The 26,841-nt window shown below is 42.7% G+C and overlaps 1 protein-coding gene across 1 annotated transcript in view; it reads left to right on the forward strand.

The window, feature by feature from the left end:
* LOC139333496 (RNA-binding motif, single-stranded-interacting protein 3-like) overlaps positions 1-26,841 on the forward strand; it is a 134,895-nt gene that overhangs the window by 74,657 nt on the left and 33,397 nt on the right. The window contains exons 5-6 of the mRNA XM_070965953.1: positions 22,421-22,578; positions 23,586-23,665. Coding sequence (XP_070822054.1) covers positions 22,421-22,578; positions 23,586-23,665 — 238 coding nt within the window. The remainder of the gene's footprint in view (positions 1-22,420; positions 22,579-23,585; positions 23,666-26,841) is intronic.

Genomic DNA, 26,841 nt, shown 5'->3' on the forward strand with positions numbered 1-26,841 from the left:
GAATGTGTATATTTTGCTAATATGCATCATATGACCATTATGCATATAATTTTGCATAATTTTTTAACCACTGAAATAGTAGCCAATTTCTAAAAGGAGTTTTCAATCTTGTATCTAAAAGTAATGCATCAAGTTAATTTGTCATTCACATATTCAGGAAGACAATTGTATTATGAAGTTGCACCCCTTTCCCTGATTCTCACGTAAAATAAATGTCTCTGCTCTGTTGTAGCTGACCAAAGAATTGCTCGGGTACAACACCGATTTTTCAGTATCTAGCATCAACATCAGTGAAGATGAGTACGTCCCAGCATCATCAGAGGACACTTCAGATAGATCACCAGAACAAAGTAGTCAGAAGCGACAGTGTGTGAGAGAAGATTCAAAACTCCACAAACTGAGACCAAAGGCTTTATTTGAATCAGAAAACCGCTCAGATGGGTTATCAGGAGCCAAGAGGCGAGGCAGGGAAGCAAGCTTGCATTCCAAAGATGAGGATTCAGATGAACCGAGTCTCAAAACAGGGACACAATATAAGAGGAGTGACAAGAGAAGCTCAAGTTCTAGTGAGGAACAAGATTCTCTTGCATCAAGACTGAAAACAAAGAAACGATACAGCAGAAGTGACAAGAGACGCTGTTCACGTTCTAATGAACAGGAGGATTCAGGTGAATCAAGACTCAGGACAAAGACACGATACAGCAGAAGTGACAAGACACGCTCAAGGTCTACTGAAGAGGAGGATTCAGGTGAATCAAGACTCAGGACAAAGACACGATACAGCAGAAGTGACAAGACACGCTCAAGGTCTACTGAAGAGGAGGATTCAGGTGAATCAAGACTCAGGACAAAGACACGATACAGCAGAAGTGACAAGAGACACTCAAGGTCTACTGAAGAGGAGGATTCAGGTGAATCAAGACTCAGGACAAAGACACGATACAGCAGAAGTGACAAGAGACGCTGCTCACGTTCGAATGAACAGGAGGATTCAGGTGAATCAAGACTCAGGACAAAGACACGATACAGCAGGAGTGACAAGAGACGCTGCTCACGTTCGAATGAACAGGAGGATTCAGGTGAATCAAGACTCAGGACAAAGACACGATACAGCAGGAGTGACAAGAGACGCTGCTCACGTTCGAATGAACAGGAGGATTCAGGTGAATCAAGACTCAGGACAAAGAAACGATACAGCAGAAGTGACAAGAGACGCTGCTCACGTTCTAATGAACAGGAGGATTCAGGTGAATCAAGACTCAGGACAAAGACACGATACAACAGAAGTGACAAGAGACGCTCAAGGTCTACTGAAGAGGAGGATTCAGGTGAATCAAGACTCAGGACAAAGACACGATACAGCAGAAGTGACAAGAGACGCTCAAGTTCTCGAGGAGAAGATGAATCAGATGACTCTGCATCAGTCAAAAGAAAGAAAAATGGAAACACTTACACAAGATGCAAAAATTCTGCTCAGAATGCACAGCCAGATAAGAAGAGCGATTCTCTGGTTGTATCTGATGTTCCAAAAGTAGATGGGTCCAAGAAATACCACAGAAAGAAAAACTACTGTATTTTCTGCCAGGAACCACAATCAAAAATTGCACGCCATCTGGAACGTAAACATGGGGATAAAATGGAAGTCGTTAATGCAGTGATGTATGCAAAGGGGTCTAAGGAAAGGAAAAATCAGCTGAGTCTCCTTCGCAAGCAAGGAAATCGGTCGCACAACATTGAAGCACTCACAAAAGGAAAAGGGACGCTGGTACCTTGTAAACAACAGAGCGATGGCAAGAGCAGTCCGAATGACTATCAGCATTGTTTTGCATGCTTTGGGTACTTCAAACGCAAGTCTTTATGGAAGCATGCTAAACGGTGCTCACTTGCTCAAAGTGTTCGCAGAACATTACCTGGAAAAACAAGAATACAGACTCTCTGTGCTGGTGCTCAACCTGTATCCAAAGATGTGAACATGAAGGTATGGGCCCTTGTGAATGGCATGACTCAAGACGAAATTGCCCATACAGTAAAACAAGACAAATATATCATGAAGGTTGGAGAAAAGATGTACAACAGGCAACGTGAAACTGCCTCCCAACATGACAACGTACGACAAATCATGCGAGGACTGGGGAGACTTGTGATCCTAGGAAGGAAGGTGACCCCTCTGAAAAAGATGGAGGATTATATTAATCCACAACACTTTCACCATGTTATTCGAGCTGTCAAAGAAGTAACTGGGTTTGATGAAAAGAGGAACAAGTTCGAGAAACCCACCCTAGCCACAAAGCTAGGGCAAAGCATCCAGAGAGTTGCAGACATCATGGAAGCTGAAGCTCTTTCATCCCAGAACAATGAAAAGAAGCAGGTTGTCCAAGAGTTTAGACGCATGTACAGTCTTAGCTGGAATGAGATGATCTCTTCTGCTGCATACCGGACACTTGAGGAGAAGAAATGGAACAAACCCAAGCTCATTCCATTAGCAGAAGATGTGAAAAGAATGCACGTGTACATGACTGACAAGCAGAAACAATACTATCAGCTGTTGTTGGATGAGAAAACCTCAAAGAGTTGGAGCAATCTTGCTAAAATCATACTGGCACAGATAATCCTTTTCAATCGAAGGCGAGAAGGTGAGGTCTCAAAGATGCATTTGAAAGCATTTGTCACCAGAGACAATTCCCCATTTAATGAAGATGTTGGTGAAGCACTGACAGAGTTGGAGAAAATGCTGTGCCACCATTTCGAACGTGTGGAAATTCGAGGAAAACATGGCAGGAAGGTGCCTATCATCCTTACTCCAGCAATGGTGGAATCTCTGGAGCTACTTGTGGAGGAGAGAAGCTCATGTGGAGTGGGTGAAAACCTGTACTTGTTTGCAAGACCAGGGTTTGAAACAAGTCTCAGGGGGTCTGACTGCATCCGTGAGTTGGCTAAAAACTGTGGGGCCCAAAAACCTGAAGCTCTGTCATCCACAAAACTGCGAAAACAAGTGGCCACTCTGTCAAGAGTTCTGAATCTAAATGACACTGAACAAGATCTATTGGCAGATTTTCTGGGACATGACATACGGGTACACAGGAAGTTCTATCGCCTCCCCGAAGGGACTTTGCAGTTGGCAAAGATCAGTAAGGTACTGATGGCCTGTGAACAGGGCAGACTGGCAGAATTCAAGGGGAAAAGTCTAGATCAAATCTCGATCAGCCCCAAAGGTAAGAAATTATTAATTGTAACAGCAAAGTTGACTGTTGCCTGTATAATTTTAATTAACACATTTCGTTTGATACTATTTGCCTTTGTTTGCTCTTGATCTTGAAGACCAATCTGAAGTTATGGAAGAAAGTTCAGGGGAGTTATCTGAAGATGAAGATCATCCAGCAGGTATGTTTATGCTTAAATCGGTGTGCTTGATCACAATAACCTTACCTTTTTTGTGTTACTTGTTTCAATGTTTACATCCTCAATCTATACACAGTAATTCTGGACATTATACAGTCAGGCTGTATAGATGTCTGGTCTTGTCTCATGCATAATTTTGTTTCCGATGAATGTTTTCCAGGAGAAGAATCTGTGACTCAAGATGAGCAGGGCACCTCCAAGCAGCGGCGCGGACAAAGGCGAGGCTCTGGAGGTAAGAATGTGACATAGTCATTACGTGTCCTGTATTTCCATATGTATGTTAGATTATCGTTGTAGTTGTGTTTGGTTAGCGCATTTATACACAGTAATCCTGGACATCTACACATATTACATGCAGAACGTCATTCTTGTCCTGTTTTCTGACTTCATTTTCTATGAATGTTTTCCAGGAGGAGCTGCAGCGACTGGAGACAAACAGGGCACTTCAAAGCAGAAGCCTATAGAAGAGCAGAGCTCAGGAGGTAGCATTACGCATGGCCCTCACTTTTTCCACGTTGATATGTACATTTGTGTCAGAATCTCAGAGCTGTTTCTATACACTGTACATTTAAGATGCTGAAATAAGAGAATTCGGACTCATTTTTCTTAAAACTGTAAAACTGTTGTTGAACTGGAGTTAAAACACAGAGTTGATGAATGTCATTCTCTCACGTAAGTCATATTGTAAATATTACTGAAGTAGCATTGTCCAACTGGAATACCTAAATGGAGGACATCTATTATTGATTATTAGTTACAGCTGTGTTTTCTCTGCTAAGACATAAATATGTGTTGTGAAAATGTATTTAGAATCTGTGACACAAGGTTAGTCATGCCACATAATGCATAATTTTGTTTCCGATGAATGTTTTCCAGGAGAAGAATCTGTGACTCAAGATGAGCAGGGCACCTCCAAGCAGCGGCATGGACAAAGGCGAGGCTCTGGAGGTAAGAATGTGACATAGTCATTACGTGTCCTGTATTTCCATATGTATGTTAGATTATCATTGTAGTTGTGTTTGGTTAGCGCATTTATACACAGTAATCCTGGACATCTACACATATTACATCCAGAACGTCATTCTTGTCCTGTTTTCTGACTTCATTTTCTATGAATGTTTTCCAGGAGGAGCTGCAGCGACTGGAGACAAACAGGGCACTTCAAAGCAGAAGCCTATAGAAGAGCAGAGCTCAGGAGGTAATCGATTGATATTCATATTGACATTGATATTCATATCCAAAATGATTACCTGGCTCCAAGGACTCATTGAGACTGAATGGCAGCACATAGACCTACTGGTGGGAGGGCAGGAAAGCTGGCTTCCCCTTTCCTATTGATGTCTGACAATTTTCAACATCTATTAAATTTCGTGTGGATTAAGTGTTCTTTGTAATCTCTTTTCTAAGGTGCTAAAAAGGCAAAACGAAAGTGGTCAACAGAGGAGGTGAATGCAGTTGAAGAGTCTCTGATGGACTTCATTCGTATGGGGAAAACACCTGGAAAACAGGATTGTGAGAGGTGCATCGCTGCTTACCCTGAAGCCCTAGCTAAGAGGGACTGGAGAGGTGTAAAATTCTATGTCTACAATAGAATAGTTTCCGATCAGAGGCTGTAGACATGGACCGTGTTTACAAAGGTAAATTCAATGCAGTTGTTTTAAATGGGACCTTTGGATGTGATCGTACATCTCCAGGGGTTAATCACAGTTTTTCTGACACCACCCCTGGCCCAGTGGCAAGATTTTCACATTTTACAAATGTTGGCATGCTTTCATTTTACAGTGCCTTTTTTCCCCACTTTTCATAGAATTCAGGGAAAATTCAAGAAAATGCTGCATTGCATGGATGCAAAGAATTAATTAATTTGATTTTTTTTCTGTTTGTACAACAAGTTTGTATTGGGGCTGAATTGCTCTTAAATCAAGGACAGATGTAGTCCTATTTAAATCTGTAAAAGCAGCATTAAAGGCTGATTTCTGGCAGAAGTATCTTTGATTTCATTTAATCTGATTGGTAGGATTTCCATATCTTCCCAGTCTTCATTTTGTTGCCTATTGTATTTGCTCTAACTTAGACACACTTTGGGATGGGAGAGACGTGATTGTTAGAAATGTAACAGCTTTAGTCTTTGGCACAAGCTCAACATGTTGCATGATTATTATCTAAACCTTCATCTTCAATTAAGAACAGTGTTGTGGTGTGGTGTTGTTGCAATGTGGACCCCAACACAGGGCACAGAGGTGAGGTGAAGTTATGAAGATTATGGAAAGCTACTGGAGAATGGAGCTGAAGTGGAGAGGAGATGATGGCTGGCAGAGGCCGAGGACTGAACGTAGCTGGCTGGAGAGGTGCAGGGATAGCAGGCAGGTTGAAAATGTTGTGGTTGACTTGAAGCCAAGGCTTAAAAGCCACAGGACCAGAGATTAAAAATGTACCTGTGTTCCATTGTTCAAGAGGAAAAATCTTGAAGGTGTGCAATAAAAAAACCAGCAAAGAGGAGTCAAAAAAGTCAGGAGCAAAGACTTTATTGCCGGCAATAAGGAGTAACAGTTCTGAAGTGTGCAAATGACAGGTCAGAAGTGAACTGAACTGAGCAGGCCTGTGCCTGGTTTCTTATACTGTTTTCACCACGCCTCTTCTGGGAGTGATACCCTCCAATAGGTATGATTGGTACACCATTGGGTCATCTTTCTGCCCTGTGTTGCCACCTGGGATGGGTTGGAATTCCCCTAACTTTCCCAGGTTTTATGCTGACTCAGCAGAAAGATGATCTAAGATAAGATATAAGATATACCTTTATTAGTCCCACAGTGGAGAAATTTCAGGTATTACAGCAGCAAAGAGGATAGCAAACATAGAGGGCATCAGTAAAATGACATTAAATATCAAACCAAACAACATAAACAAGGAATAATGAAATATGATCAATCAGTACTGATATTGCACATTGGATGGTAGTACTCCTGACTGGAGTATTGATATTGCACATAGGAGTAATAATACACCTGATTGAAAGATTGCTATATTGTACCTTAAGTTGAAATTCACCTGAGCAAATATTTTCACAGTATGAGTGAACACAGTTAATGTGTATTATAGTGCAGTCATATTGAAAGTCTTGTGAGTGTGTGGTCTACTGGGAGCACTGCTGGTTGTAAAGTCTGACTGCTGCAGGAAGGAAGGACCTGCGATAGCGTTCCTTCACACACTTTGGGTGAAGCAGCCGGTCGCCGAAGGAGCTCTCCAGTGCTGTTAAAGTGTCCTGCAGGGGGTGGGAGTTGTTCTCAATCATGGATGACAGCTTAGCCATCATCCTCCTCTCTCCTACCACCTCCACTGAGTCGAGGGGGCATCCAGGACAGAGCTGGCCTTCTTGATCAGTTTGTCAAGTCTCTTCCTGTCAGCTGTCGAGATGCTGCTCCCCCAGCAGACCACTCCATAGAAGATGGCTGATGCCACCACAGTGTCATTAAAGGTCTTCAGGAGTGCCCCCTGCACTCCAAATGACCTCAGTCTCCTGAGCAGATAACGTCTGCTCTGGCTTTTCTTGTAAAGTGCAGTTGTTGTTGTGAGTCCAGTCCAGTTTATTGTTCAGGTGAACACCCAGGTACTTATAAGATGTCACCATCTCAATGTCCGTTCCCTGGATGTTCACCGGTGTCAGGGGGCACAGTGTTTGTCTGTGGAAATCCACCACCAGTTCTTTGGTTTTCCCTGCGTTGATCTGGAGGCAGTTCCACTGGCACCAGTCCACGAAGTCCTGCATCAGTTCTCTGTACTCTGTCGTCCCCATCTGTGATGAGGCCGACGATTGCAGAGTCGTCAGAGAACTTCTGCAGGTGACAGGTGGGTGTGTTGTATGAGAAGTCTGCAGTGTAGAGGGTGAAGAGGAACAGAGCCAGGACCGTTCCCTGCGGGGCCCCCGTGCTGCAGATGACCGTGTCGGACACACAGTCCCGGGTCCTCACATACTGTGGACGGTTGGTGAGATAGTCCAGAATCCAGTGTGTGAGGTGATGGTTCACCCCGGTGTGCTCCAGCTTGTCCCTCAGAAGTGCAGGCTGAATGGTATTGAAAGCACCGGAGAAATCAAAAAACATGATTCTCACAGTACTCCCAGGTTTCTCCAGGTGAGAGAGAGCTCGGTGTTGGAGGAAGATGACGGTGTCGTCCACTTTAATGCCAGGCTGGTCGGCAAACTGAAGTGGATCTAGTGATGGGCTCACCAGGGGGCGGAGATGAACAAGGACCAGCCGCTCTAGGGTCTTCATTAGGTGGGATGTTAATGTCAGTGTAGCTGCTGAGGTCCTTGGGGTGCGGAGTCTTGGGCACCGATACCATGCAGGATGTTTTCCCCAGCTTCAGGCTCAGATTGAACATGTGTTCAACAATCCCACACAGCTGATCTGCGCAGGACTTGAGGAGCCTGGAGCTGATGCCGTCTGGGCCTGCAGCCTTTCTTGCCTTGATCCTCTGGAGCTGGTTTCTCACCTGGGTTGTTGTGAGGGACAGGTTGGAGCAGGGGGGCTGTGTGCTGGAGGGTATGGGTGTGTGGGTGGGTTGGGTTGATGAGATGAGCAGTGGGGGGTGGCAGTGAGCTGAGTGTTGTAGTTTAGTTCACAGGGTAGAAAATAGTTTATATATATTAAAATATATATATATACACACATACAATTATCATAGAGAATGTAAAATAAGCGGCAGAATAATAATTTTGTATATACAGTGTATAAATAAACAGTATGTAAAATAACAGCGTGTACAATAAACAGTAGAATAAAGGTTAAGTTAAAGCATAGCAGCAGGGATGTGCGGTGAATGAAAAACAATGAAAACAAGCAGCACAGATGTACAATTAAGTAATTTTAAAGTGTATATGAGACGAATGACCTGAGGTGGCAACTGTGGTGCAAAGATGCTTATTTAGAGTTCAGCAGTCTGATGGCCTGAGGGAAAAAGCTGTTGCAGAACCTGGTGGTCCTGCACCGAATGCTGCAGAAGCTCTCTCCAGAGGCCAGCAGGGCAGACCATGGTGGGGATGTGAAGAGTCCCTGATAATGTTAACCGTACGGGACATGCAGCATTTAGGTGCAATGTCTTGAATGGAGGGAAGAGAAGTCCCAATGATTTTCTCTGCTGTCCTCACCACTCTCCTCAAGTTCCTCCTGTTGGCGGCGCTGCAGCCTCCATACCACACAGAGAGCTGGTCAAAATGCTCTCTATGGTGCTTCTGTAGAATGTAGTGAGGATGGGCGGGGGCAGGTGGGCTCTCCTCATCCTGCGCAGAAAGTGCAGGCGTTGCTGTGCCCTTTTCAGCAGTGACGCAGTGTTCACAGACCAGGTGAGGTTGTCTGTGATGTGCACCCCCAGGAACTTGGGGCTGCTGACCAGCTCCACAGCTGTGTTGTTGAGGAGAAGTGGAGCGTGACTGGGTTGGTTCTTCCTGAAATCGACAGTGATCTCATTGGTTTTATCCACGTTCAGGATCAGGTTGTTGACTTTGCACCAGCCCACCAGCTGCTCCACCTCCTCTCTGTAGGCCAGATTGTTGTTGTCCCTGATGAGGCCCACCACTGTTGTGTTGTCTGCAAACTTCACAAAGTGGTTAGGGACGCAGTCATGTGTCATCATGGTGAACAGCAGAGGGCTCAGGACACAGCCCTGAGGGGAGCCTGAGCCTTGTAGAGGGGGGAAGGGGGGGCTGCAGCATAGAGGACTGGGCTGGGGGAGGGGCAGATGACTGATCAAACCTGTTTAAGAATATGTTCAGGTCATTCGCCCACTTTTGGTCCTCTGCAGCTTGGGAGTCAGGTTCCCTGTGGCCAGAGATGGGTTTTAGGCCTCTCCAGACTCCACTGACATTTTTTTGCTACAGCTGATCCTCATTCTTCCTTCTGTAGGTGTTTTTCCCCTCTCGGATCTTCCTTCTCAGCTTCTTTTGCACAGCCTTCAGCTCATCCTTATTTCCTGAGATCACGCCTTTTTTATTTTTTACCAGCTTCTCAAAGATTACACTATTGTTTCTCAGCTTTGGCCTTTTTGCTTATTTAAAAAGGATAACAAAGTCAGGATCATACAACTATTTCTCAGTTTTGGCTTATTTGTTTGTTTTTTTTAAAAAGAATAATAAACGATTAATTAAGAAACAAGAACAATATTCTCTTGTAAGTGCATTTAGGATTACATTCAAAACCATGGTGAGATTATACAGACAATCAATTAAATGATATTCATAGTAAAAGACACAATCAGAGATTATAGATGAGGGAATGATTGTAAATCATTAGCTTGTGACTTTAAGGTGCTCTTTAAGTTTCACACACATGCTCAGTATATGTTTTCAGTTATGTTATACTGTTATGTTATACTTTCACATGACATTGCTTCATTATCATCACATACCAGTCAGAAAATTATACTACAAAAGAAGGCAGGCAGGTATGTTGATCCCAGGGCACAAGGAAAAATGGTGAGCACAAGCATAAAACATGGAAACAAAAGATTCTCAAAAATGACTAGAACTTTTAGGTGGCCTATGAACCTGAACAGTATTTGAGACAGTGATTGATGAGCCAGGGTAGAAATGCTGGAGAAGGTGAGGAGCTGATGGAAGAGAGGTGTGCTGGTTGAACTGGGATCCAGAAGCCAGGAGACTGAGGGGGGGAGTGCCACAAGAACACCACATACACAGAGAGAGACAGACAGGAGCACAGGAGATGCATGGAAGGGGGAAACACAAGGGGAAATACTGGGGCAGGGCCATGGCTGTGACAATGCTTTATGCTTTCTGAGAAAATACACTTCACATTTACTTCACTTTAACCTTGTTCTTTCACTTCCTTCAAGACAAAAACATATCAGAAGGATGGAATAAAGACAGGAATGTTTGTAAATAGTAGTTAGAGCTTGTTACCTTGTCTCACTTATTTTTACAAGTAAAGTAGAGCTTTTTTGAGTTTTATACAGTAGTGATGCATACAGGATATTTAAGATTTACTCTATGTAGTTGATTTAACTCATAAAAGCCAGTGCAGCAGGGGGAAAAAAAAAAAGTTGAGATGGACCTAACAAATATAGTATAAGTATATGGAAAGTAACAATTTTCCTTTTCTTAATGAATATCTTAAATATGAAGTGATATTAAAATAGATTTTTTTTTTTCAAGTTCAGGAGTGTCATTCATGTGCTCCTATGATGTCTGGAAAGTGTGGTCCTCGAAAGGTAGGCATTTATTGGAGGCCCTAAAAAGATAACAAATACGAGAGTGTGTGTGTGTGTGTGTGTGTGTGTGTGAGTGAGATGAAGCAGTTCCATGTCCATGTCTGTGCATATGTCTTTGCATGAGCATGTGTGAGTGTGGCTGCCCTTTAGTATTTGCTGACTCAGGCTGGCTTTCCCTTTCTAAAAGTAAATAACCTTGGTCCGCCAAGCTGTCAGCTGGCCCCACTGTGCCCTCCCAACATCTAAAGACTCTCATCTGAGCAGCGCAGCAACACACAGCACAAGCACATCTTCAGAGAGCCTCCAAACTGCAAAGCACTTGTATCTTCAAAAAGCCTCCTTCTAATGCAAAACTGGTACAGTTTACATGCTTTTATTTTCTGCCAGCATATTAAATTGATTCCCTTACATGTTGCTACATGTTGCTTTGAATGCGTCCTGTGAGGGCCCAGGTTCAAACTCGCACATTTATTTTGAGAAACAGGATGGTTCGCTGAACCGTTCATACAGAGCGTGTGATGGCAGTGGCTGTGTTCAGTTGGTATTCATAACAACAGCCAATGAAAAAGCAACATCACAATGAGAGAATCCCAATATTTCATTTTGACATCTATGACAGTGGTGTCTGTCTGGCCAGAGCAAACCAACCCCAAATTTAAGAGGGAAATAAAGTCTAGGTGAGTCCAGTCAGTCACATCACTGTGTCCGGCTCTGTGGCTATTCTTTATAGTTTTGCTGTAATGTCACACACAAGACAGTGCACCGCTAGAACATAGAAACCTGTTAACCTCTCCAGTCCTTCCTTTTGCTTCACTTTTAGTCTCTAATGTTATCTCATATCTGTCTATCTATAACTCTTTCCCTGTCGTTGTCGGTTTGTCTTTATTTAGTTCTGTCATTATATTCTTCTCACCCAAAGTTGTTTTTCTCTCACTTTTCCCACTTGTTTTTTTCACTCTACCTCTGTCTGCCCCCCCTCTCTCTTCCAAGCCATTCCCCTGGAGGTTAATCCCTCCGGTTTCAAATAGAGATAACCATGGCAACAGGCCACGGCTTTCAGGCTTTGGGTCTGTAGGACAAAGGCATTGATCAGGATGAAATAGTGTCAGATGTAAGCACGCAAAACACACAACATGCACACACGTACACACATTTGTGTGCGTTTGTATGGGAGGCTTACTAACCCACTCACATTACACTGTGTGAAAATCAACCAAGTAAACATGAGGCTGCTGTTGTTAAATCAATACATTGTTAAATCTAACAAATCTCTGTAATTGGACGTGTTTAAAATGATGAAGACACAAACTGGTCGAACAGGAACAAAGGTATTCAAGATAAATAAAACTTTACAGCGCATAAATTCATTCACACATACTCGCACACATACATGTACTTGACCTTGATGGCTGGAATGCAGTGTTGACAGGTGTAGTGTGAAAAGCAGAGGGGATGAAAAAGGTCTTTTATTGAAGTGTAAACCAGTTTTCCTCTCCTCCAGGACTTTATAACCGAGGCCAGCAGAAGGTGTGGGTGGACATGGACATCTTAACTCCCCGTAATACAGCGAGTCCACCAGCTTGTGTAACTTTTATAAGTGCTCAAACATTATATGCCTTTGGATGATATGACAGTCTTATTTTTAGGCTTTTACTGCAGTGCAATTAAGGTGAGAATGAGGTTGCAGCCTTTGCCTTAAAGCCCCTTATTTGCAAACTGACACTGGCTTGTCTTTGCTTGCTCCCAAGAAGAATTGTTTTGAAAAATCTCAAATGTTGAAATGCAGAGTAGATGGAAGGTCGGACTTCTGTACTCATCACCTACACTGACACTGACACGGCATGAAATTTCAGTCAGCATTTCAGCGCCCTCATGCCAGCATGCATGCATGTCACATGACACATTTGGAATCAAACGTGCTTCTTTCTTCCCTCTGAGCCAAAGAGATTCTTGTGTCTGATCTAGTGCTTTGTGTTTTAATCACTGCAGTGCCGAGAGCACAAACCTACTCCTCCCCTGCACTTTTCGAGAACTTTTTTAATTTTGCAGCTTCCCTTTAATTTGTTTTCTCTCTGGCTGTGGCTCTTAACTTCATTTCCCAATAATTTGTCTGAGGACAAGCCACATGCCATTAGCGGGGCAAAAAGAAGCCGGAAACGAAAAAAAACTGCTTTCAATAAGTTTGTCTAAAAACTTTCTTTATTAATTTTCTCTTCCCTTATCCGAGAAAGTGCTTCCTCAATGATAATCCAGCAATCCAGCAGGCCTTCTGGTTTATTGCATTTTTCTAATGAAATGCTCTGATACAGACAGGCAATCAAGGAGCAATTCAGTGAAAGGAGAAGAGAGAGAGGGGAATAGAAGAGGTAGTATGTGAGGCATTTTAGGGGCAGAGCTGAATTTGCGTTTAATCTGTTAGAGTAGGTAGTGCAGGGTCACAGTGTAGGCTGCAGACCATGTACCCAGGATTGTAAGGTTTGAGCCCCGTTCTTGACCAGTTGACCACTTGTCATCTTCTTTCTCCCCCGCCTTGCCTGTCACTCTTTACAAGATATTGTAAAGTAGAAATGCCACTGCTGAGCAACATGGTGACTTTAGCAAGACGCTAAAACTGGCATAAAACTGATGCCTGCTGTTGATGGAAAAAAAGGCTATCCAGTGTCTTACATCAATTATTGTACATGTAGCATTTTTACTTGTTCAAGTCGGTTTTCTTTTTACCCTTAAGTTTGATTCCATTTACCATTGTAATTGATCGTTTGGAAAACAATTATTGTCATTAAGTTGACTCTTGAAAGGTCATAAATCATTTTGTGCTACCTTGCTTGGAGATGTTTTTCTTTGTACAGGCTTCTTCTACCTCTGACTGTTTGTTTGTGTTCTTCAGGGACCAATTTTTGGTCTTCTTTTATTTTGCATTCTGCCACAAGGCATCATAAAGGATGTAGGATCCATGTTGCATTTCTATGCGGATGATACAGCACTTTATATTACCCTAAAGCCTCGTCAATTAGTTAATGTAACACACAGCATGGTTGTTTATCCTCTAAGAGACTGCTCACAATTTTCAGTGCTGTGTTTTGCTTTAGTCTTTCTTTTGAAAAAGATGTACTAGACAGAGAGATGGACTCTTGTGTCCTTCAGCAATAGCCAGGTATGTTTTGCAAAACTGGTCCATGCTTTCATCTCACCTTGTTGCAATTGTGATGCTCAGCTTTTCTGTAATTCCAAGTGACAAGAACACATTATACAGATTTTTAAGTCTTTTCACTGACCATCAATAAGAGCTAAAATCTGTTTTAGCATTTTACAGCTGCGTATAGAAAACTGATATGATTATAGAATTATTGTTATGATCTTTATTATTGCATAATGTGGCCTTTAACGAACTAGTACAACTACACACACTACAACTGTATGCAGCAGTTCCATTTGACAAATCAGTTTTTCTGTTTATCATTCCCTTCTCTTCCTCACTTCCTATTATTATCTATTCAATTGACATTTATCCACATTTCTCTTCCTCCTCCCTTGTCCTGCCTTAATTATCTCAACCCAGTGTGACACCTCTGTTTATGGCTGTGTGTTTGTTTTTTCTCATCTATCTCTGTATGTATGTGTGTATGTGTAGCTGCCATCATTAATGAGTCCCTCTGAACTTCCATGAAACAGGCCTCAGTGTGATGGTGCAGCTTCAAATGCAGACTGACACACGTGTGCGCGCGCACACACACACTCACACACACAACTCCACCTCTCTCAAAAGCATCAACAGGGTGTGTACATGCAGAGTCAAAGACAACTCCCACCCTTGGTTCCAGACTCCATTAATCATTTAGAGCGAGGATTTCCCTGAAGCCTGTTCTCTCCTCAGGCAGACACTATGGCTGGTGAGGCCTCGAATGACACTGAGACACATTTATCAGACATACAAGAGATTTGTTTCAAAACCCCTCTGTTTTCATGAGCATCCAAATCTCCTCAATGACTGCTCTGTTGCTCTTTAATATGCACAAATTGGATCTGTGGGATGGAATGCACTATTATTATCTTCAGACACAGGAAGTCTGTGGTGTTGCTCAATGTTTTATACATGTACTCTGGATCAGACCCATCTGAACTCTAAAAGGTGCAAGTTCTTGGTCCTTTTTTGTGTCATTTTGTGCTTGAGCACTTCACATGCTGCAGTACCATAGCTTTGCCACTACAAAAGTTTAAAAAGAATCTCTTAAAGTAAATAATTTTAAATTTCCACCCAAGGTTGTTTCACTTCTGCTTTGTCTCTGAGTGATTGTTTTAAAATCTTTCCACCTCACTTCCTGAAGGAGCTTGGTTTTTGTCAAAAGGGTGAGCATTTGGTTAGAAGGAAACAGCACGAGTGAAAGTGATGGAAAAATACGGCACAGGTCAGAAACAACTAGAGTTTTTCAGTTAATAAAAAAAAAAAAAACATTGCTTTTCTCTGCCAGACTGTTCACTGGGAATTCCTGACTTGTGCCTGAGCTTTTATTGACATTTTACAAATGTAATTATTCATGAGCAAAAACACACAGAAACTCCACATGCACACAAGCACATGCAGACTCGCACTACATACATGCACACTTCTTTGAGTGGCAGGTGCATGAAAGGAAAATACTTGTCCATGGAAGGCACTTGACTGCATGTGGTGTGTGCATGTGCGTGCGTGCATCTGTAGGCCTGTCTCCCAGATCATCCGTCTGCATTCCAGGTAATTAGACTGGCCAACAGCTGAGTCCCATTAGCCTTGATTACAGCATTCAGTACTACAGAAGAGGAGAGAGAGAACAGACAGAGAGCTAGTCAGGGAGGGATGTGAGTGAATTGTACACACTGAGTATGTTTTTAGGGCATTAAGGCTCTTATTTGTAGGCGTTTGTGTGTGTAATCCTTGTGCATGGGTTTTATGAGCTATAGCAGTGCCTTGGCATGGTTAGTTGCCTTGGGTCTTAACAGTCTAATCTACAGAACTTGTTTTGTGTCTGTCTGTATGCATGTGTTTTATATTTTCGTGCATAACTGCTTAAAATGTATTTTTCTTAATTGGCTTCCCACCGTGAAAGTTCAGACATTAAACCAGTCAGCCAACGTTGTAATCTTAAATCCAAAATGGATCACAGGCCTGTTTCTGGTGGATCCCCACAAGATAAGAAACATCACATTTTTGCAATGAGTCCAAATGCCACATTTGGGTTTCCGCCTGAAAAAAAGTTCAAGGCCGAGACATAAAGAAGTACCAACAACCGCAGAACCACAGGAAATGACACCACTTCTGCTCAGCTCAGCTGTTAGGAATCAGGCCCACACTCACACACTAAGATGTGTATGTGTGGTCAGTCTGAAGAATAAACTGCGACAAAAAAAAACAAAAAACTGCACAACAAATGTAACATTACAATCAGGCCAGGAGGTTGTTTAGTCTGGCTTTACATCTCTCCATCCATCGTGTCTTTTTTCTTTCAAATCACGTCCAGGGGAAACTGATCAGCTGATGAGGCAGTTTGATCTGCATTCGGCCCAGGATATATTTATTTAATCCACCCTTTCCCCCTCCCTCTCTCTGGCTTTCTGTCTGCCTCTCTCTCTCTTCTATCTCTGTCTGACCCTCCCTGATGGTTTCAGTGTCTCAGGATTGGGTGATTGATTCCAGCTCAGGACGGCTGGCAGACGAGCAGCCTGCACGCTGGTATGCAGCAGGGACTGCACTCTGCTCTGATTCTGTGATGAATTACCGGCCTTTTAATGCACACAGTAGAGACGGTGTGAGAGGGGAAAAAAAGAAAAAGATGAGATGAGAAGGCCAGGTTAAAATTGCAATGAGAAAGAGGGGAAAGCGGAGAGCAATGCAAAAGCAAGAAATAAAAATACAGAAAAGAAAATATTGAGGGCTAGAGAGAAGAAGAAGCAAACAACATTTAAATGAGTCATGCAGAGTATGAAGATGCAGGCCAGAGGGAGGAAAAACGTTCTGCCCGTCACGAAATTGAATTATACATTGAAACATAGTCTGTCTCTCACTTAGTCAAGTGTGATGCCATTTCTTTGAATAGTCAGAGTTTCTTTGCCACTTCACAGCCACTAGAGAGTCACAGAGTGGAAAACAGCTTTTCTACCTCTGAATATTTTCAGAAGTATGGCGTCACTTGAAATGCATCTAACCCCAGTTTTAATGACACTTGAGCATTAGCTGTAATCCTATAAAAGTTAGCTAAGATAAATGACCCTTGGAGCCACTTAACCACAAAACCTGACGCGGAATTTACCAAGTGCATGGATCAGTCCTGGTGTTTTCTTTTTCTGCTTGAAAAGTTGTTATTTTTCAGAAGTTGAAGGGATGTGACAACAGTGATGAAGTCCATGCCCTTTTGCTATTCATGCAGATTAAACCCAATTCTCTGGAGGCAGTCAACACACAAATACATAGAAGAAATAACCAGCTGTGGCTCTTCTGCTGAAAAATGCGTGTCGTATATCCACAAGCTCTGGGATCTCTGAACTTGCAGAAACACTTACATTGCAGTGACCTTTAGGGGGTTAATTTTGATTATGTTTAAATATTTCCAATTTTTATAATGCACTCACACGTAGGTAGATAAACCCAACAAGAAAAGTAGTAGGGCCATGCAGTGCAAGTTAACATCTGCCAAAAAAGCCGGGTAATTTGACTTCTGTGTGGGGTTCTAAGACCGATATAGCTGAGAGGACCTACATCACATGTACAGCTGCTTCACATAAAGAGTCTGTTTTTGTGCTCCCAACACTGCTGTCGCCAAACAGTAATCTGAACTGACCAGAGACTAAATGATGAGGTAATCAGTATCCAGTGTTGATTTCACTGAGCCTCCAGTCATCCTGAAGATGGAGAAAAGTGTATATCTCCATGGCTAATGAAACCCTGGGGATTTCAGGGTTTAGGGTTCATAAAGTATTTATGGTATGTTCATTAAGTATTGATTAAGCCGTTAGAGAGCGTTTAGACACTCAGACAATCATTATGAAAGATTAGAACTTGGCTTGAGGAAGAGGAAGATGGAGGAAGGCAGAAATGCAGGGAGAGAAAGAGGTTGCGATGAGGGATGAGAGGAAATGAAGGAGCATAGAGATGATGATGGGGTGAGGAGGAAAATGTAAGACAGACGAGGGAAAAGAGCAAGGAGGCAAGAGGGAAAGGAGATAGGGAAAACTCTGCTCTTTAAATATTAATTAAGCATTCAGATAGCATTTTAGACAGCAAGGCTACCATTATAGGAGATTAGGTTTTAATCTGAGGAACAGGAGGGGCGAATAGCAAGCAGGGGAAAGAGAAAACGACAGGAGGAGGAGGAGGGTGAGCATGAGAAAGGTGGAAGTTAAGGATAGTGAGGAGGCGGGCTGAAGTAGGGCAAAGGAGAAGGAAGAATAGATGGATTAAAAGAGGAAATGATCAGGATTACGTGTAGGACAAGTTTGAAAGGTAAGAGGAAGGAGTCAACACATAATGAATAGAAAGTCTCATTTCCCTAATCATATACTGCTTCTTTATGAAAGTGCTCTGCTGGTTGTTTTCAAAGCACTTCTCGGCCGACGTCTTCACTTAATTTTCCCTCATCTTTCCATCCATCCACTTTCAATACCTGCTCATTCCTGTCAGGGTTGTGGGAAGCTGCGGCGTGTCATTTCTGATGTGAAGCTGTTTGAAATGCAAGCAGGATTGCAAAGGAAAATGACATTCAAGTACCGTCTCACCTCATATCCATCCATCTAGCATACAGACCGACCCAGCCGGTGTTTTTAAGGTATTTAACCATTGCTCTGCCCTCTCTTTACCCTCTAGCTCTTCAGCAGGTGTTGTTGCATTGCAGGGTAACCAGGAAGTAGCATGATAAGAGGTGTAGACCTGCTATAATGATGCAGCAATGAGGTTTAATGGGGCTGAAAACACAGGCTGACTGGCTGGCAGGCAGGCTACACAGTCAGGGAGAAGCACAGTTGGTGTGAAGCTGTTTCCAGCTCATGACAGATGTTACGAAGAGAGAGAGAGAGAGGGTGAGAGAGAGCGAGAGACAAAGAGAAAGATAGACAAAGAGACAGAGGGGGGGGGGGACAGAGAGAGAGAGAGAGAGAGAGAGATGAGTCATTTGCAACATGCAGAGTGAGAGATCACTGAGAAATAACTTTGTGCAAACGGCAACTTTGAGCAAAGTCAAGCAGAGTTCATTCACATGTGGGCGCTCCAAAGCACTTTACCTCATATCCCAGAAGTACTTGTGCAAATAAATGGTTTTAAAGCCAACTGTGTCTCGAGATGGCGTAGCAAAGTGTAATGTGATTTCAATAACCCACCACAATGCCCCTGTTGATTTTGTACCCATCTCGCTCTTGATTTCCCTGGATTGAGACAATAGAAATGATAGAAAGAAAACTGAGGATCTTCAGACAGGCACAGACATGCATTAGAATCAGCAGCTGGAGGAGTGGAGGAGAGGTTATGGCATCCCTCTTGTTCACACAGATCTGCATTCATTCCCCTTGTTGCAAACTGTATGGAAAATGTGTACCGAACCAAAACAGCTGACCCACTTTTTGCTGAAAAACCGCTGTGAGATTTTGTTTAAGACATATACTCTTTAGATGAAATTAGCTTAACCACACTGACCACATGGATAGGAAATCTTCTGTTTTACCATTTAATCTTTTTATGGCTTTCAAACAGGGAGAGCAGGGTTCTGTCAATGTTTTCCCTCCATAGACAGACAGAGGAAATTGTGCTGCACAGACTAACTGTACAAAATTTAAATCCTTTGTGTCTGGATGAGCAAGTTATTGTTGATAATGACAAAGTCCACAGCTGCAGTCGGAGTTTAAAGCACAACCTCAGGTGTGCTCTGGAGCTAATTTGTTTGAATGACAGAAACTCAGAGGCTTGTAACTTGAAACACTGTGACATGGCGATGGATGTGTCTGAGCTCCTGCAGTGATTTCTCCACTGAATTCCTGTAACTTGGGTGTGAAATAGTACCTTTATTAGCTTTAGCCTTATTAGCTTTAGACAGTGTTTCACTGTTGAATCATCTCTTGGGTATTCACAGTTTTGTGAGCCTTAAAGTTTTCAATTTTATTGTAAAGGATTCTCATTGCAACTGGGTATAGCAACTACTGTTTGTCAACCCAGGCCTTATTAAGATGTTGTTTGCCATTATTTTTTGTTGTGCATAGCACAATCCTACTAAATCTAACTACTGTGCTGCAGTTTGTCAGTGCGTATAAACATGGTCTCTTGAGGCAGTTGTTTGGGCCTTTGCAAAACCAGAATATATCTTGGTTTTATAAACAGAAAGCTCACAGCATATTCAGATATCTCTGTGTGGTCTGATGATAAGCAGAAGGTCACACACCATGCTTTCAACCAATCAGCAAGTAAAGTTTGTAAAATAAAGCACTAATTCTAACCCTGTGTGAAACAATAGATTATGATTTTATCAGTGGAACGTGTAGACTTGTTTGATTACATTATGTATCCAAGCGTTTGTAGGCTTGAATAATAAGAGGTTCACATTTTATTTTATTTTTTTTGCTCTTTGATAAAAACAAAATGTAGAATGTTATGATGATATCAGTGTTAAAAAAGCAGTGAAACTACAGTCAGTGGTGGATTGTGACTGAAATCCTGAACTTGAAGTTTTGAATGCAGGACTTTTACTTGTAGTGGAGTATTTACTTTTACTTCAGTAAAGGATCTAAATATTTCTTCCACCACTGGCTGTAGTTTACCCAAGTCTGCTGCAGGAGGGCCTTGCTGATCTCAGTGATTCATCTCTTCAAGCAAGATGACTCTAAGATCAACGACCGGTTCCACAGCTGTTACGTATGACTCTACGCCTTTGATGTTTCTGCTTTCGCTTGTAACTGTTTGCATAAATGCACGCACACACATACACACACAAGCAATGCACGCAAATGTAAGATTACATTGAAAGCCAGTTGCCCTGTGTGGGAAGGCAACTGTGGCTCTGTTGGACAGTCTGCCAAAGGAAAATCCCCGCTGACGAGGAGAGATATTCAGACTCAGAAGAGAAAGGTAACATATTTCAGACTTCTTTACTGGAGCTGTTCGGCTTATTCCGAGTCACTGATTACATAGATGGCTTAGGTCGCAATCGGCCAGATTGGTAACTCCCACTCTTGAAGTCAAACAGCACTGGTGCATGCAAAGCAAAATCCTCCGTGAATAAATGACATATTTCTGCTCAGATTGAGCCGTATAGACCAGCTGTTTGTCACAAAGAATTCACTCAACAACACACGACTATTATTATTTGCACTAAAATGAAACTTAATATTTTGGCTTCTTACTATTTAAGTTGAAATATTGAGTTTAGCACACACTACACATGCTGCCAGTATTGGTTTCACTTTCCATGACAACAGTGGAATCAAGTGTACAGACAGCGTGCTGCTCCAGCGCTGCACAGGACGCAGTGTCAGTGTATTACTTACAGTATGTTACTGCTGCCCGGGTTTGTGAAGAATATAAAAGATGTGCCATACTACTGTTTAATATGAATGCTTTCTGATGGATGGTATTAGAGACTTTCCAGGCACTTCTTGGCACTGATCGTAACACCATTGAGATTTGCAAAGTTATTTCCAAGGCCATAATGAATACACAAGCATCATTACAGGAGCGATGCAGCCAACGCAGCTATAAACTCTTGTGAAGCAATGAAACATCGCAGAACCATTTACAGCATTTAGGGAGGCATTGTGGGGATCTATGTACTCAAATAGTTTTATGAAATTAGGAAATAATGTCTTCAAATCATGCAGTTATGATTTATAGAACATGTGTGTATTCCAGCCCTTTCTCTGTTTCTTCCTTTCAGTCTGTCTCGATAAATGGAGTACCCTCCATCAAACCCTCTCTTGTATTCATCCCTCTTTAATTGCCAGCACACACGCACACACACATGCACACACACAGGCTTTGGTCCCCTGCCGAGGATCATTTCAATGGAGTGCCGCTAAACAGAACAAAAATAATTGAAGTGTACTAGTCTAACTAACTGAGAGGCACATTAGAAGGAAGTTCCCCATGTCCCCGTGAAAAAAAAAAAATTAATGCAGCTTGGTTAACATCTATGAATCCTGAGGGGGTTTCCTTATTGCTTCAGGGGCGTGTGAAGCTGGTGCACTGCCTGTTCAATGAAATGTTTATTCCTCTTTTGAGGAGAGTTTGCCACTTGAGTTAAACTCTTGAGTTATTTTGCAGTGGGATATTCAGTCATAAATATGGAAATACCAAAGTGGAATGGCACTGCCTTAACCTTTAATGCATTTACCGCCGCAAAACCAGTTTTTAGTGAAGGGTTATGGTAAACTCTTTCATTTCCCTCTCCTCATTTTGAGCATTTTACACACTTAAAGGCAAAAACTATTTTGCTTAACACAAGGACATTCTCATTCATGTCTAGGTCTGTCCTGCAGTGAAGTGAAGTGAGCAGAAAGCCAGCATCTGAACAGTCTACACATATGAACTGCTGATCTTTCAGAGAGATTGATTATAAAGAATAAATAGCATGAATTGTTTCCATATTATTTTTTCATATTTTCTTTCAGGAGAGCAAGTGTTTATTGTGAGTCATCATTTTAAAGGTTTCAGAGAGGCTTTTTCAGTGCTGAAGTTTGTAAAACCAGACTAAAATTTTGAGTTTCTCTTCTCTGGCTGGCATGGAAACGTATTGCCAAGAAAAATGAAAATGCTAAATATTTCTACATCTTCTGCCTCTCTCTCTCCCAACAGCAACAGGAGCAAGACCCCACCAACCTTTACATCTCGAACCTGCCACTCTCCATGGATGAGCAGGAGCTGGAGAACATGCTGAAGCCCTTTGGTCATGTCATTTCTACACGGATACTGAGGGACGCCAACGGCCTGAGCAGAGGTGTCGGCTTTGCTAGGTGAGCATAGGGAGAGACACATGCGTGCGCACCAACCGATTCGCTAATAATCTTGTATAGTAGTAGTAATAGTTCAGTACGTGAGCTGCCGAAGCTCCATTTTCCACTGATGGCAATGATTTTCTGTTGCTGACAGAAATTTGACTTGCCACTTGTCAGTCACATCCACATTATTTAAATATAAGCTTATGCAAGACAGTTTATACAGATAATTACTTATCAAACACAAAATAGTTTCAATTCTAGTGATATCATTGAGTTGACTCTCTGCCATTTACAACCAAAGGACTTGGCTCTAGTGATACAACACCACATTCCTGTACCCTTGGCCCCATCACCCTCCTGTGTGTGTGTGAGAGTGTGTGTGTGTGGTCTTCTCAGTTACACCGTGGAGTGTGCCAGTGATTAGAATGCAGTCAGGGCTCCATTCAGGGTCACTGGCTATGTGAAGAAAACCCGACACACACAGAGACATGCATGCCCACATAATACGCACACATGCGCGCGCACACACACACACACACAGTCTCTGCCTCCCGTCACCATTTTTCTCTCCCACACACGCACACACTGGCTTTTGCTTGCCAAGCAGGCAATTAGTCATTGAGCTGTGATTGGGTGAGCAGAGCTGAATAGGAGCAGACAAAGAGGACATGACACACAACAGATCAGACTGAATGGAGCTTTTAAACCGGGACAAAGGAGAGGAAACCCCATAGAAAACACACACACACACACACAAGCACACACACCTACCTAAGGCATTTTGCTCAGGCATACATAGACAAACAAGCCCAGATGCATAAACAGACAGGCGTTTAACACACTGACTGTATTGTAGGACACATTTGCGTGCACACATACTGTACCCACATTTAGCACGTTCACATTGGCACTCTTTTCAAGAGCCACAGTGCCTCCTGTGCATATTGAATCGTAACATAAGTAGCTGATTGTCCTCAAGTAGCACCTCTCTCTCTCTCTGTCTCTCTCTCGCTCTCTGTCAGGATGGAGTCGACAGAGAAGTGCGACGTGGTGATTCAAAATTTCAACGGGAAATTCTTGAAAACCCCTCCAGGCATGACAGGTAGGTGTCTGTCACCAAGACGGTCGCTTTACACCAGCTAAGCTTGTGCTTTTCTACAGCGAGAGCAAAGAGTTTCTCTGTAGGTCAGGGTGCTCGTATAGATGCGTCTTACTCTTAACCTTCCTACACACACACACACGAGTCCTGCCGCTCTGAAAGGTCAGGCTATTTTAACTTGAACTCAATTTGCAGACAGCCTTTGGAATCACTTCCAAAAGGATCAGTGGTTTGCACGTGTTGCTGAAAAATATACTGGAAGTCATCTTTCACATCTTATTGGTGAGAACTCAGCAGTCTTGTCATGTATCGCCCGTGCACAGCAGGGTGTTGTTATATGCATATTATGGGTTTTGTTTGAGAGATTTTAATGCCAGTGCCAACACTGTGCCTGGGTTTTGGTTCTAAAGTTATGCTTATTTCAGTGTCTTAGTTTGAGGAATATAAGCACACATGTTTTCTCAGTTCATCAGTGTCTGTTATCTCAGCACAAGCAGCCACATAAGACCTAAGGCTAAATAAGATACAGACTAAACATAAACCAGTTTCCTCATTTGTTGCTTTAAATCCGGAAATGTTAAATCAGGATATAAAATCTGACCTGGCTTTTGAATCTGATGTTGTCTATACTAAACTGCTGAGGTTCGATATCCAGCATTAAGAAATAAAACATTTCTTTCCTTGCTTCAGGAAACTGTCCTGTTACTCTGAACCACTTGAAGCAGGAGCATTATCTTTATTTCATTGGATTTTAATGGATGCTGGAGGGAAACTAGCCTTGATTTCTGACTGGTAGATCAGAGTGTGACATCAGATCAGCTCATGTGGGAATATTTCAGTTTTTTTGCGGTTAAAAAACTCACATTCACCCTTCATTCATCATGTTTATATTGATTTTTACTGTCCAACTATCAGTGTATTTTCATCAATGAGCCACATGTTTCATCATTTACAGTCAGGCAGGGGACATGTCCGCCTTTTGGTGTCACAGCATCTGTCTGTGTACAAAGCAGCGTCAGTGCGACTGATAACACATCAGCGTCATCTCTGCCCCTCTCTTTCTGTCCCACGCCTTCGACCACCTGAGTCGATTTAGTCGAGAGGATCTGAGTGATTAATTCCTTGACTGTGCAGGGCTCAGACTGAGACAGACACATGCAGGATGCACATGTACGTGCACAGACCGACATCCCCTGAAGCAAACAATATGTCTCTGATTGTCCCCCAAACAAACAGCAAAGATCTGTTGCTGTTTGAAACAGATGGGACGAGAGAAAGGGAGGAGAAAGGACGGAAGGGGATTGACATTGGCTTTGAAGAAATGACAAGGGGTGTGTAAGTGTGAGAGAAAATGAAGAGAGAGAAAGCCAAGTGGGGTGACCAAACAGGAGTGAGATAACAGAGCAAGGACAAGGTGAGAGAGAAGAGAAAGCTGAGTTGGGGAGAACCAAACTGAAAGTGACACAGAATGAGAGAGAAGAGATGGAGATACTGAATGATCAGATACAGATAGAGAGAAAGGAGGTGCGCCACACTGAAGAAAATGGAAATCAAGGACAGACAGAGAGAGCTGTGCCCTGTGCCCTGGCAGCATGATTTGTGAGGTACAGCAGGGTGGGCGGCTCAGTTTGTCACCCGTATACACACACTCACACACACATACACACACACTGCTGCACTTGAAGTATAGCTGGGTAATTTTGTAGCAAGTGAATGATGCATCATTCCATCCATTGCTGCTGCTTTCTGCAGCCTGTGTGTGTGTCTGTATGTGTGTGTGAGAAACACGACATCTTCACGATCAGCACAGGAAGCATTCATGAGCTTCAAGGTTGTGTGAGTATGCAGGTTGACAAGCAAGATTCAGTGACAAACCTGGAGGGAATATTTGGAGGGTCAGATTGTTGTATAGTTGTATCATGAAGTGATATTACAGATCACTGTCCCAGTTCATTTGATCAAAAGCTATTGAGAGAAATTCCACAAACAAGTTATCGTTAATGTGTTAATTTATGATTTGAAACTGATTTTTTGTGCTCACTTCTGTGACAGAGCTCAGTGTGCTTTACACTGGTGTACACTGCTAGATACCAAAAAGGCTCCCAGAAAACCACTGTACGCGACTATCCCAGCAGAAACAGGACATCTGCTGGATATATGAATAAGCAACTGTTTACTCACACGTTCACCATAACTTTTAGAAGGTTATAATATGTCAATGTCGTATTTGCTGTTGTGCTTGTTGTGCTACACCCAAGTTGGCAGAAGAAGCAATGATTGTAGGTTTTAACTTTAAGTCGCACACACAAACACAGATACACTCACTCCTTCTATACCCACCGAGTTGCTGACCTCTATATTGAAAAAGATGCATTGCTTGTTGTGAAAGTAAATTATGTCTTTGCCAAGGGTGTCCAGTTTCTCCTTTCTCCTTTGTGTGTGTGTGTGTGTGTGTGTGTGTGTGTGTGTGTGTGTGTGTGTGTGTGTGTGTGTGTGTGTGTGTGTGAGGTTTAGTTTTTATATCCCAGTAGGGACTTGACTGACCACACACCAACCCATGGGGACCTCCTGTCACTGTGGGGACCAAATTGAGGCCCCCATGGGTCCAGACTGCTTTTTGAGGACTGAGACTGGGTTTTAGAAGTTGGTTACAGTTAAGGTTAAAGCTATGGGTAGCTATTCAGCTGTAATGGTTAGGGGTAAGGGGCTAGGCAAGTGTCCCCACAGCAATAGTGATACAAACTTACAACTGTGTGTGTGTGTGTGTGTGTGTGTGTGTGTGTGTGTGCGCGCGCCTTTGCGTATGTGTGTGTGTGGACTACGACAAATTGCTCCATAAGTCCACACACCAGTGAAACTGGGAGAATCTGGCCAACCAGACCCTCTGTGTACTGATCCACAAAACACACACACACACATGCACACGCACACGCACACACACACACACACACACACACACACACACACACACACACACACACACACACACACACACACACACACACACTCTGTCTTTTCCTATCTAATACACAGAGAGCACCCATGTGTCTGGAAGGCCAGGTTCTTTTGATTTATGTCACTGGTTTTCTGTGTCACTGACATTTCCAAGGCTGTTGCATTGACATTATGACAGGCCTTTGTGCTTTGTTTCATTGTTAGTCTGCTTATTTACTTACATT

The sequence above is a fragment of the Chaetodon trifascialis genome, chromosome 7, assembly GCF_039877785.1.
Source record: "Chaetodon trifascialis isolate fChaTrf1 chromosome 7, fChaTrf1.hap1, whole genome shotgun sequence".
NCBI lineage: Eukaryota > Metazoa > Chordata > Actinopteri > Chaetodontiformes > Chaetodontidae > Chaetodon > Chaetodon trifascialis.